Source organism: Eulemur rufifrons, chromosome 14 (genome assembly GCF_041146395.1).
Source record: "Eulemur rufifrons isolate Redbay chromosome 14, OSU_ERuf_1, whole genome shotgun sequence".
NCBI lineage: Eukaryota > Metazoa > Chordata > Mammalia > Primates > Lemuridae > Eulemur > Eulemur rufifrons.
In genome coordinates, this window is record NC_090996.1 from 16,899,794 (window position 1) to 16,913,394 (window position 13,601).

Sequence of the window (13,601 nt, forward strand, 5' to 3'; positions counted from 1 at the left end):
ACCCTCCACCCCAGTGGCCACACGGGACCTGGAGGTGTCAGGCCCGAGGCCTTCGTCCCACCATCTTCCTCACCTCTACCCCCAGGGAGCTGGCGCTGACCTGGGCCCGCGGCTGGTGAGGCTCCCTGCCTTGTCCTCCTTGGGACGTTGGCCTCACTTGGGGGACTGTGAGGTCGTATGCATCTGCCCAGGAGGGCAGGAGCGGCCGGATCCAGACCCTGGCCAGGCTGGGGGACAGGGTCATTGAAGGACAGGCCTGTTCATGGGACCTGTGGAGCTTGTAGGAGGGTGGCCAGGCCGGTGTCCCAGAAGGGAGAAGGCAGGAGCCGAGCCCCTGTGGCTGGTGCAGCTGAGGACAGTGGGGGCACAGCTCGGCTGGGCAGGCCCAGGGTGCCGGGCAGAGGGGCTTAGGAGCTCTCAATGGGCACAGCCTGGGTTTCCTTTGGCTTTGGGGAAGAAAACACACACCCAGACTTGGGCTGTGGGGTTCCCAAGGTGGCTGACACCCCCTCTGCTTCCATCTGTCTCCAAATGAGATTGATCCAGACGGCCTGGGCCCTGTCTCGTTCCTGGGGACGGGAGGTGGAGAGGGAGGGGAAAGAGGCCAGTGGGCGAGGCCCCCCAGGCCCGTGAGAGACCCGCTCGTGATCAGAGTGGCCTGTGGGCCTCCCATGTGGGGCATGTGCTCGGGAGATGCTGGAAGTGACTCCTGCCCTCAGGGGCTCACAACGGGGTCTGCTGCCTAGGGAAGGAGGCCTGGGGGGCGGGGGAGGGGCGGGGAGCCAGAAGCTGGACCAGCAGGGGACCAGGGATGAGAATGCCACCCTTGCCTGAAAGGCCGTGACAGTTAAAGGGAGCAAGCAGGTGATGCTGCGGGGCCTGCGTCTCGGAAATCAAACCAGGACAGGGTGCCGTGTTCCGCCTGGAGACAGAGTTTATAAGCTCCGTAATCCCACGTAGGGCCAGACGGTGCCACTGGTGGCTGAGTATCAGTGCAGCCCTGGTGTAGGGCGCTCGGGAGGGTCTGCCAGCTTGTTGGACGCCAGTACCCATGGTCCCAGAGATGTCCCTCTGGGCGTGACTCCAGCCAGACATGCAGAGGTGCAAATGCGTGGGCAGGTTGTGTGGCCTGTCCGTGGTCCGATGGACCGAAAACGCCCAGCTGCCCCCAGGCCAGTGACTGGGTGAACAAGGTACCGCCCAGTGGAACCTTTCAGTAGAACGCAGCCACCAAAAAAGGAGGTGATCTGTGTGTCAACGTGGAGGTCCTTAGGTTTGTTAGGTGACACCATACAACCAACAGAAACCCCAGTGCTGATTGAGGGACTAGGGATTCCGTTGCTGTAAGAGGCCACAGAACATGGACCTTTCTGGAAGGTGCTGAGGAATTGTCTGCTAACGGCGGATGTCTGGGAGGTGGGAGGGAGGGGCCCTGATTGTTCAGTCTGGTGTGTTTCCATTTGCTTCTAACAGGATGTATTGCATTAAAAATTTAAGAAGAAAATGGAAAGAATTTGAAAAGATGCTGAGGCCTGCAGAGGAGGGACACTCAACTCTGGGGGGAGGTGACATCAAAACAAGGTTTTTGTTGTCTGTCACCTCCCCCATGTCACCCTCCTGTCAGGGTCCCTCAGCCTGTCCGACGCAGGATGTGTGTCTGGTTCCCTGTGCCCACGCTGGGCCTGTCTGTGGTTGCTGCCCGCTGGGCACAGTCTGAGGGTGGAGGGCACAGAAGGACTCTGGCCTCAGCCCCTGGCACACCGAGTGTCATCGCAAGCTGTCTCTTGGGGGCGGGGGCGGGATAGTGTGAGCCCTCTGGTCCCAGCTCTGGGCGCGCCTCCTGCAGCAAGCACTCCTGGTGTCCCAGGGGACAGTCAGGGTGGAGAGCCGGGCAGGCCCCCGCCCTCCCGCACCAGCGACTGCACCACGACCCCCTGGGTGGCCGGGTACTTGGCTGGCTCAAGCCTTCTCCAGGGTGTCAGTGGCACCGCCCCAGGGGGTGCAGGGCGGGAGCGCTGGGTGCAGGGCGGCGCGGGAGGAGGCCGCCCGCCCGCGCCGCTGGGGGCCGCCCGCGGGCCGTGCCGGCCAGAGCGCGCCGTGCGCCCCGGGCCCCGCGCCGCACACGCTGGGCGGCCGCGGCGGCGACACGAGCGAGCGGGCGGCGGCAGGAATGCGGAACCGGCGCGCGGGCTGAGGCACCCGGGATGGCGCAGGGGCGGCGGGCGGCCTGCGCGGGGTCCTAGCGAGCTGGCAGCGGCGGCGGCGCCGGGACAGCGGCCATGGCCGGGGAGCGGCGCGGGGCCATCCTGGAGCTGCTGCGGCGGCCGGGGAACGCGCGCTGCGCCGACTGCGGCGCCCCGGGTAGGTGCGGGCTCGGGTCGGCGGGTGCGGGCTGGGCCCCGGGGACCGGGCGGGGTACCGCGGACGCCTCGGGGATGGGGCGCTGGCCACTGGCAGGTCTTCATGGCTGGGGCGCGGCTGGGGCGCACCTGCGGGTACCCGGACGTCGCCCCGGCGTGGGCCGAGCTGGCGGGTACCTCCCGCGCCCCCGCCGCCCGCCCCCTCCCCTCCCCCGCCGGGCTGCGTGTCTCGCTGTCACCCGCGGGCCGCCCGCCGTGTTTCGAAACCTCGGCTCCGGGAAGAAAGAGGAAATCGTGGCGGGCGCCGGCTGCAGGGAAAGAAGGGGCCAGCCGCCTGGGGATGTCCGCGGGGCTGTGGGGTCCACCTGGCTCCCCCCTACCCAGTGGTGACGTCATGCCCTTCCAGCTGCACCCCCAGGAGCCACCCTCTTGCACTGCACCCAGGGCAGGGAAGGGAGCCCTGGGAGCCAGAGGGCACCCCTCCCCCAGCACCTGCACCTGGCTGCTCAGGGGCAGGTGGCAGGACAGGTGGGGCCCCGGGAAGGATGGGGACCGGAGACAGGCCCTCGGTCCACCTGCCACCCTGTCGCCCGGCTGGGCATCTCGTAGACTGTGTTCCTTGGTGGCCCTGCTCTGGGGCGATTTCCAAGGTGCTAGAGTCCAAAGGCACTAGAGTCCCCTCCCTTCGGGACCACTTGTCCTGCTATTGGCTGTACCTGGAGCCCTGGGCTCTCAGATCAGCCCTGACTCTGCTCCTGAGCTGTCGGGTGAGGACCAGGCAGGGCCAGCCCCTAGAGGCTCACCCACTCATGCCACCCATGGCAGGGATTGGCCTCACTCAGGGCTGTCCTCCAGGCACACCAGGAAGGTGGGGACTCTAGACTGAGCCCCTCAGAACAAACCTCACCGTGGGGTGGGAGCCCTGCGTGTGCCCCCTGCAACCCTGGCAGGCTTTTCTGGGAAGTAGGACTGGGTGGAGGTGGCCTCCCCCGGCCTCCCAAGGCAGGGCAGCCGCAGAGCCCGAGCACGGGGGCAGGCTCGCCCTCGCCGCTGGCAGTGCCCTGCCAGCCCGGCTGGCTCACCCCGACTCTCCCCACCGCCTGTTCCAGACCTGTATTTCCACTTGTCCGGGAACACTTACCGTGCCAGGGAGAGGCGGGTGAGAACGGCAATCAGCTCCCTGGGCTCTCCGACCTGGCCCGGGGCTGGCCCAGGGGAGGAAGTTGGCCTTGTTCTTGAACCTCTCCGCTCCCCCCCCCCCCAGCCACACTGCCCAGGGCAGCTTCTCTGGACAGAGAGCCCCTCTCCAGCCACCCTCGGGGCCTCCAGCCTGGTAGGAGGAAGAGGGGCTTCCCTGGCCTGGCGGGCCCTGCAGTGGCGCTCTGTCCCAGGGACGTTGCCGTGCCAGCCTGGCCCCTCCGTCCAGGGCCGGTGTCCTGGGCAGCCTCACTGAGCTCTGGGGCACAGTCAGGGCCCCCCGAGGCCCAGCACTTCCTGGCACTGGGCCAAGCCTCTGGGGTTTCGGGATGGGTCCGTGACATCATCATCCTGTGTGCCGGAGGCCTCATGGGGCAGGCAAGGCGAGTGGGTCGCTCCTGTTTCACAGCTGGGCAAATGGAGACCCTGACACTTGCACTGTCTTAGGGGACACAGGCCTAGGCAGCCCAGGTCCCTCCTGCCCGCACCGGCCTCCACAGTCCCCCCTGCCCAGGTTGTGGGATGGCCACGTGGGTACTCTGGTCTGCCCTTGTTCCGTGCTGCCGTGGGGTGCAGCGGGGGCCCCCTGTCCCTGCAGTGGCCTAGATGGTGACGAGGGCCACGCCGGCAGTGTTGGGGCGGGGGTGGGCAGCGTGCTCCACTGTCATCAGCACCCTGTCACGTGGCCGGCTCACGGCTGCTCTTCCCAACCGTGCCAGCAGGAGCAAAGCTTCACAAGCGTGAGGGTCCCCACGGCACCCCCTCTGGGCAGCAGGGCAGGCCCAGGCCTGGGCCTTCCGGGGTAGACTAAGTGTGCACTTCTGTGGCATCAAGCACATTCGCAGACCCCACCTGCTGGCGTGTGAGGGCCCCCTGGCCAAGGCAGTCCCAGATCTCGGCTGCCCCCACAGAAACTCCTCCCAAACCCTCCCCATTATCCACCCCGTGGTGGGCTCCCCCGGCCTTGAACATGGGGCCTACCCAGCAGGTGTCCAGAGAGACTTTTCTCACCACAGGGCTGACTGGGTGTGTGGGTGTGCTTGCGTCCCCTCTCCTGCGAGACCTGGGTGGGGGTCTCCGTCCTGGGTGGGGAGGGAGGAGGTGGCTCTGTGCTTCCTCCGAGATGGCTGATTGGAGCAAGTCACAGGTTCTCCCCCTTGCGCCTTGGGCCGTCCAGTGCCCGGCAAGGGCTGGTGTGTCTCTGCCCTGTAACTGGGTTGGGGTGTGGGTGACAATTCTGTGGTACTTTGAAGCCTGTCGCCTGGAGCACCTGGGCCTTCGGTTCCGGAGGTCTGGCTCTAAGAGGAGATCTGTGTTTCTAATGAGGTCAGATGGTTTAGGACCATCGTGTGGAGGCCCAGGTGGTTCAGGAGTTGCTTGGTCTTTCTGCACGGAGACCTGAAGCCCCAGCCAGATCCAGCCTGTGAGGTGGCCCAGGACCCAGGGATGACAGAACGCATGTCCCCAAGGCCCCTGGGGTGGACTCAGAGCGCCAGCTCCTCGTTCAACCCTGGAAGGCTTCAGGGCAGAGGTGACATTTCAGAACATGCTGGTAGCTGGGCAGATGCACCTCGGTGGGGAGAAGTTTCAGGAATTCGGCCTAGTGTGGGTGGGGGTCTGCTGAGTGGGGGGCTGGGCAGACTGGGTTTTTAAAAAAATTTTTTTTGTTGTGAGAAAATACATATAAGATAAAAATCTACCCTTTCAATCATTTTAAGTGTGCGCTTCTGTGGCATTGAGCACATCCACAGTGTGGTGCGGCTGTCACCACCGTCCACCCACAGCGCTCTTTCCATCTTCCCAAACCGCAGCTGTCCCCGTGGAACCCAACTCCCAGCCCCGCACCCGCCATGCTACTCCCTGTCTCTGCCAGTCTGACTCCTCTGGGGCCCGCGTGTGGGTGGAATCACGCAGGATTTGTCCTTTCGAGACGAGCGCACTCGGCGTCACGCCTGCAGGGCTCATCGGTGTCGCAGCAGGGCCAGGGTGCCTTCCCTTGACCTGCGTGATCTTCCGCTGTCTGGACGGACCGCGCTTCGCTTATCCCCTCACCCCGGTGGACACTTGGGTCGCTGCCAGGTTTTGGCTGTCGTGAACGCTGCTGCGAGCGAGGCGTGCGAAGATCCGAGTCCCTGCTTTCGATTATTTGGCGTTCACACCCCGCAGTGGAGTTGCTGGATCACTTGGTAATTCTATGTTTAGCCGTTTGAGGAACCGCCAGACTGCGTCCCTCTACCTGGTTTTGTGCTCAGGCCACAGGCCGGCAGGACCCGCGTGTGCCTCCCACCCTGCGGGCGGGGGCTGGCCGTGGCCTCAGAGGCATTTACTGCGCCCCTGCGCCAGATGCCTCTGGCGGGTGCCTCACCTGTGAGGTGGCGGCATGATCCCGTTTCACACGTGGAAGAACCAGGGCTCGGAAACGGGAAGGGACCGCGGCAGGGTCCGAGGGCGGCAGAGGTGGCTTGTGGCAGTGCTTCTGGGGAAGCGAGGAACACTGTGCTGTGCGTTGTGTGTCTTTTTCTAGAACATTCTCAGTGGGGGAGTGGTCAGCATTGGGGGAGGGGTGAGGAGTGGGGGGCTTACGTGGGTGAGCCCGGAGTCTCAGCCAGGTGGGGAGGGAAGGGAGGAGGTGGAGGGAAGTGGGGGGAGGGGGAAGGATGGGGGTGTGGGTGGGGGAGGGGAGGTGGGGGCGGCGCCTTCCCCAGGCTCTGACGTGGGGCTTAGAAGGGCAGATAGGAGAGGCCGAGCTGATGGGAGAGCGTCTGGCCTGGGCGTGGAGCTCGGGCAGGTTGTGGGGTGGCTGGGGTGTGGTGGGGGGGAGAGAGCTGGCCCCTCTGGGAGTTGCGGGGAGCAGGAGGAAGGAGCTGGGGCCTCGGGCTTGGTATGATGGAGCAGCAAGGAGGCTGTGTGCCAGGAGCAGAGCGGGCCGGGAGGCTGCAGGGCCACTCAGGGCTTGGGGGACCCTGGGCCTGAGCTCTGGCTCTGGGTGCGGTGGGAGCCACGGGAGGCGTGTGAGCAGGAGTGTGCTGAGCAACAGCTGTCACAGGAGATCTGGGGGAACAGGCCAGCCAGGAAGCAGGAGGCTGGGATGCTGCTGCCAGGACCCAGATGAGGGATGGTGGCTTAATATGGCGGTGCCGTGGGGTGGGAGTCCAACCCTGAGTCTGTGGAAATGGGGGCAACGGGATGTGGAGTGTGCTGGGCAGAGGAGCAGGGCCTGCCAGGGTGAGGGAGAAACAGGTAGGGCGGAGGAGACAGGCCTGAGCGTGGCAGTGAGAAGCCTCTGCCGGATGTCGGAGGGGACAGGTGGCCGCTGAGGAAAGAGGCCAGGGGTAGAGATGGGGGTATCATTGCATCGAAGTCTTGGTCTTCTATTTTTTTTTTTTTTTTTAAGAAATCAATGTGAAGGGCCGGGCGCGGTGGCTCACGCCTGTAATCCTAGCACTCTGGGAGGCCGAGGCGGGTGGATCGCTCGAGGTCAGGAGTTCGAGACCAGCCTGAGCAAGAGCGAGACCCCGTCTCTACTAAAAATAGAAAGAAATTATATGGACAACTAAAATATATATATACAAAAAATTAGCCGGGCATGGTGGCGCATGCCTGTAGTCCCAGCTACTCGGGAGGCTGAGGCAGTAGGATCGCTTAAGCCCAGGAGTTTGAGGTTGCTGTGAGCTAGACTGACGCCACGGCACTCACTCTAGCCCGGGCAACAGAGCGAGACTCTGTCTCAAAAAAAAAAAAAAAAGAAATCAATGTGAAATTCACATACGATACAGTTCACCACTTGAAGTGAAAATCCAGTGGCATTTAGGACGCTCACAACGCTGTGCAAACACCACTCCCATCTAGTTCCCAGAGCACGGCTTTTACAGCCCAGAGACCAGTCGAGGTACAGAGAGTGCCAGGTGGGGCTGGGGAGGCTGGGCCTGGGTCCAGGGATCACTAGCCTTGACTGCGGGGTGGAGGGGACAGCCCAAGGATGGTGGCCGGAGGGTTACGTGGGGTCGGTCGAGGGGATTCCCATGTGGAGCATGTTCAGGTGCTGCTGGGATGAGCCGGCTGCAGGGATCGGGGTGGGTGGGGGAGGGGCAGGGGGGCTGAGCGTTCAGGGGCCCACCGAGGCTCATGCACACCTACCGTGTGCGGGACCACAGCGCCTACTGTGTGTGTGGACCCATGGTGCCTACTGTGTGCAGGCCCTGCCCCTGACGATGGATGGGATCCCTCAATGACAGGGGCGGCAGGGCCTGCCTTCCAGCTCAGATCCCAGCAGGGACACAGGAATCTGCGCCTCTGAATGACAAAGGAAAACCAAGTGGCTGCTGGAAACAGAAAGTGGAGCAGGAGGGAGGGGACCTCTGTGTGCCTGTCGGGGGGGAGCATGCACGCCTGCCCCTCGAGAGCCCTGGAGCCCACGTGACTCTGAAGGGCAGCAGGGCCCTGTCTGCCCCTCCAGCTGCCCACTCTGCCCCTGCCAGTGCCAGTGGTCACACCGGGACCCGGGCAAAGGTCTCTGCCCTAGCCACCGTCTGCACCCCTCCCCCCGAGCCTGGGCCTTGGCTGAGGGGCCACACCTGCTCCACCCGCCTCTGCAGGGCGGATGTGCTCACCTGCCCAGGTGCCCCAGACCAGCTCCCGGAAATGGTGAGGGGCTGAGTCACCTGGGGCTGCCCGGGAGAAGGGGGGCAGAGCCAGGGCAGACGGAAGGGCTGGGGGAGTGCAAGGAAGCTGGTGGCCTCGGGCAGAGCCTCCCAGAGGACAGGCAGGGCCGGAGACAGCGGGCTGCAGCCTCACGCCCGGCTCTGCCTCCCACCCTGCCTCCCGGCAGGGCCTCTGTCCACTCCGCACGTGGGCCGGGGCCCAGGTGTCCTCGTCTGCCTGGCCTCCTGGCCCGTCCTCCCCTGCGGGGCCAGCCAGCCTTTGTCCTTGCTGGAAGTTGGGGGACTTTAGCTCCCCCTTTCCCCCACCACATGTGTACAGTGTACACGCGCCAACAACAGCCTCGGGGACTGTCGGGATTTCCTCTTGGGGAGCCGGGGTCCTGCCAGAGGCTTTTAGGGGCGGGGCTGGGATGGGCTGGATACAGGCACAGCCCAGAAGGGTTGCTCGGTGAATCTGTCACCTTATCCCATACGGAAGTGGCCATATTGCAGCTGGCCCTGTCCTGGGGGCCACTCTCCCAGAGCCCAGAGTTCTTAAAATGTCACTCAGAGTCATGCACCAGGGCTCCCTTCTTCTTCCAGGGTGTGAGTCCCCAAGGCTGGAGTGCAGTGGCATGTTCACAGCTCACTGCAGCCTCAGACCCCTGGGCTCCTGCCATCCTCCTGCCTCAGCCTCCATGGTTCCCTCTTTAAAATAGAGACTCAACTGAAAAGCCTTCCAAGGCACAGGCGGGTGCTGTGGTGTCTGGACGGGGCCTCTAGGGGTGGTGAGTCCTAGGAGCGGCAAGGGGCCGGTGTGCCCCCCCAGTTGTCCCCAGGGGCTGGGAGGATCTGGTTTTTTGTTTGTTTTTGAGACAGAGTCTCGCTCTGTCACCCAGGCTGGAGTGCAGTGGTGTCATCACAGCTTACTGCAGCCTCCACCTCCCAGGTTCAAGCGGTCCTCCTGCCTCAGCCTCCCGAGTAGCTGTGTCTACAGGGTCGTACCACTACGCCCAATTCTTAAAATTTTTTGTAGAAGTGGGGTCTTGCTATGTTGCCCAGGCTGGTCTTGAACTCCTGGGCTCAACTGATCCTCCTGCCTCAGCCTCCCAAAGTACAGGGATTACAGGCATGAGCCACCTTGCTCAGGCTGGCGTGGGATCTTTAAATCGGTTTGCTGGGTGAAGGGCGCACGCACAACTCGCTGATGAGGGCCTCCTGCGTGCTAGGCAGGCCGGGGAAGGAACCTGCCCAGCGCCCCTGGCTCTGAGCAGGGCTGCGGGTGGCTGGCCACACCCTGTCTGGCCGGGAGCAGGGCTTTGGAGCCGGCTCTTTGCTGGTAGAGGGCACTGGGCAGTGCCTTGGAGCCTTCAGCCTGAGGCTTGGGGCGAAGGGGCCACACTCCTTCCTCCATGAAGCTCCTGCCAGGGCCGGGCCTTTGCACGTGCCACTCCCCCTGCGGCATGTCACCCTGCCATGGCTGGTTCTCGCGCATCCACGGCGCTCAGGGCTCTGCTCCTTCCTCCCGGGGGCCTCCCTGCCCGGCTGGCCACCCGCTGCGGGTGTCCCTGGGCGCAGAGGAGAGCTCTGCTGTGCGATTGAGGGTGAGGGCCTGTCCCCTGCCAGGCTCGAGTGTTGCTGGGGAGGTTTGGCTCAGGGGTGGCAGGTGGAGCTTTTGGTGACAACACCTCCTCTTTCAAAGTGTCTTTCTGCCTCTTCTCACCAGGCCCAGGGGGAGTCCGGGGTGGGGGGAGGGGGCAGAGGCGGGTCGGGACGGGGCTTCCCCTTCAGCCTGGGGCCCTGCAGGGTCCTGCCCTCCCAGGCTAGGTCCTCCCCGCCCTGGGGCCTGCTTGGTGCCATCGGCCCAGTCATCTCACCCGTCTGAGCCTGAAGCGTAGGACATACTAACCCGTGAGACTAATGGGAGTGGAGAGAACTTGGAGAGGCTGGAGGTCTCCGTCCTCATGCAGAGCCCACACCTCGATCCTCCTCTGCTCCTACATGGGCCGTGACCAATGCTGGACCCCTGTCTCCTGGTGGACCTTAACAGGTGCCGGAGCCTCGCTGGCCCTGGGAGGTGGGGGCCCACAGGTGAGCAGAGGTCTTGCCTGCAACCAGGCCAGAGGGTCCAGCCGGGGGGCTGCACCCACCCCATAACCCCTTCCTCCCTCACCTGCCCAGGCTCCGGCCAGCCCCAGGCACACACTTCCAGGAAGGTGGGACGGGGCGGGGAGGGCTCTGGGAGACAGGTGCAGTGACTGAATCCCAGCTCTGCCACCGTAGGACCTTGGGCGAGTGTCTGACCCTCCCTGGGCTCCATTTGCCTTATTGTAAAACTGGACCAATGACGGGTTGCAGCCCTCAGGGTGGTTGTGGTTGTGGGGATGGCCCGAGAGCGTGTGGTCAAGCACCGTGGAGGAGAGGGTCTGCCGAGCCCCTAGGGACAGCAGGGGAGGGGCTCTGGCTCAGCCTGGAGGACCTGGAGGGTGCTCAGGGGTCAGTGACCGGCCCTGCGGTCCCTGGGGCTCTGGCTGGGCTCTGCGGCAGCCCCCGATCCTTCCTCTGCCACGGCCAGGCCTCAGGCGTGACCCACAGGGTCCCAGCACCAGGCACCCGCTGGACGTGGCTGCCTGGGGTCTGGAAGAGGGTCCCTGCCCATCTCCCAGGGCCAGACACACAGGTTGAGGTGGCAGATATACCAGCTTCCTCTTAAAATTCACCTTTGTTGAGTGTAATTTTATACACAATAAATGCACCCATGTAAGGGACAGTTGGAAGATGTTCCTGCACTCACGGTTCGGATACAGAACATCTCGTCACCCAGGACATTCCCTCGGCCCCTGTGCAATAGCCTCGCCCCTTCTTCCTGGTGACCAATAATGTGGAGCGTTTCTCATGCTTATTTTCTACCTAAATAACTTCTTTGGCCAAGTGTCTGCTCAAGTCTTTTGCTTATTTTTGTAATTGTGTTGTTTGTTTTCTTATTACTGAGTTTTGATAGTTCTTTGTATACTTTGGATACAAATCCTTTCTCAGATACCTGATTTGCAGATGTTTTCTCATCCCCTCAACAGTGTCTTTCAAAGGGCAGATTCTTTTTATTCATTTTTTTGAGACAGAATCTTACTCTGTTGCCCAGGCGAGAGTGCCATGGCGTCAGCCTAGCTCATAGCAACCTCAAACTCCTGGGCTCAAGAGATCCTTCTGCCTCAGCCTCCTGAGTAGCTGGGACTACAGGCATGCACCACCATGCCCGGCTAATTTTTTCTATATATATTTTTAGTTTTCCATCTAATTTCTTTCTATTTTTAGTAGAGACGGGGCCTCGCTCTTGCTCAGGCTGGTCTCGAACTCCTGAGCTCAAGCAATCCTCCCGCCTCAGCCTCCCAGAGTGTTAGGATTATAGGCGTGAGCCACCACGCCCGGCCCTTTTTATTCTGATGAAGCCAATTCCTCTCTCTCAGTAGATTCTGCTTTTGATTTGTATTTAAAAAAATCTTTGCCTAACCCAAAGTCACAAAGATTTTTCTCCTATGTTTTCTTTTAGAAATTTTATGGTTTTCCATTTTACATTTAGCACTATGATGCATTTTGAGTTCATTTTTGTATATGGCAAGAGGTATGGATCAAAGTTTATTGTCATGCAGGTGATAATCTAATTGAGCCAGCACCGCTGGTAGAAAGATGATTCTTTCTCCACTGAATTGCCTTTATAGCTTTGTTGATAATTCCTCATCTGTGTATGTGTGGGTCTATTTCTGGATTCTCTGTTCTGTTCCATTGACCTGTTTGTTTTCATGCCAATACCACACAGTCTTGATAACTGCAATCTTGTAATAATTATAATATATATTTTGGAATTGGCTTGATTTCAATTTTTTAAAAATCCTATTGGTATTCTGATTGGGATTGTATTGAATCTGTGTATTAATTTGGCTGGAATTTATGTGTTAATACTATTGAGTCTCCCAAACCATGAAAACCATATCTCTTTCACATTTATAGGTCTTTAATTTCTCTGAGCAATATTTTATAATTTTCAATGTGCTGTCTTTCATATCTTTCATCATATTTATTCCTAAGTATTTCATATATTGTATGCTTTTATAAGTGGTATTTTAAAATTTTCCATGTCTCATTGCTTGTTGCTAGTATGTACAAATATAGTTGAGTTTTGTATATTTATCTTGTATCCTGCAACTTTGCTGAACTCACTTATTGGTTCTAGTAGTCATTTTACAGAGTCCGTTGGATTTTCTACAGAGATGATCACGTTGTCTGTGAATGACAGTTTCATCTCTTCCTTTCCAATCTAGATGCTTTTTATTATTATTTTTCTCTGCCTTATAGCACAACTAGAATCCCCAGTTCAATGTTGAGTAGAGGTGGTTGGAACAGACATTCTTGTCTTGTAGCTGATGTTGGGGGGAAGCATTCAGTCTTTCTCCACTCAGTGTGATGTTTGCTGTGGATAATATTTCTCAGGTGCTACATATCAAGTTGAGGAGGTTCCCCTCTAGTCTTAGTTTCCTGAGAGTTTTTATCAGGATGTTGCATTTTGTCAAACGATTTTTCTGCATCTATTGAGAGGATCATATGGTTTTTCTTTTTCAATCTGTAAATATGGTGAATTAACATTGATTGATTGTCAAGTATCAAACCAACCTTGCATTACTGGTATAAACACCTGTTGGTCATGTTGTATTATTTTTTTATATGTTGCTAGATGTACACATCTTTTTATGGACCTTTGGGTTTTTGTTGGGTAAATACCTAGGTGTGGAATGGCTGGGTCATATGGGCTATGTAAGTTTAACTATATAAGAAACTGCCAAACTGTTTCCAAAGTGGGTTGAACCTGTTTACACTTCTGCCAGTGGCACATGAGAGTTCCAGTTGCTCTGCATCCTTATCAACACTTGGTAATATCAGTCTTTGAAATTTTAGACATCCTAGTGTGTGTGTACTGGTGTGTCATCACAAAACCTTTTAAAAAGGTACACACATCCTGCTCTTTCAGTGACAAACTTGTGTTGCCCTGTTCCCCACACACTTAGCAGGCTTTCATCATCTTATGTAAAAGGTCTTGGTGTCTCCATCTCTTAACATAACCTCCTGAGCCCTCTTTAGAAGTAGGCTGTGTGTGCAAACAGGTATGTTTATCCTCGCACACAAATACCAGGAGAACAGACCGGCTTGGGTCAGACAGTCTTCAATTTCACACCAGTGGGACCTTGTGCCCACGCAAGACATTGGGACAGTTTGTAACCTCTCCTTGAGCCTCACTTGTATCTGGTTTGTCAGAGACAGACGATGTTACCAATGGCTTTGAGCCATCAGTTCTTGTCACAAGCCTGCCTTGGGCTCACTCAACTGCCTCACGCCCATTTTTCCCTCTAAGCAG

General features: G+C 59.4%; 1 protein-coding gene across 1 annotated transcript in view; it reads left to right on the forward strand.

The window, feature by feature from the left end:
• Positions 1-2,237: 2,237 nt before the first annotated feature.
• ADAP1 (ArfGAP with dual PH domains 1) overlaps positions 2,238-13,601 on the forward strand; it is a 44,103-nt gene continuing 32,739 nt past the window's right edge. The window contains exon 1 of the mRNA XM_069485864.1: positions 2,238-2,361. Coding sequence (XP_069341965.1) covers positions 2,280-2,361 — 82 coding nt within the window. The 5' untranslated portion in view covers positions 2,238-2,279. The remainder of the gene's footprint in view (positions 2,362-13,601) is intronic.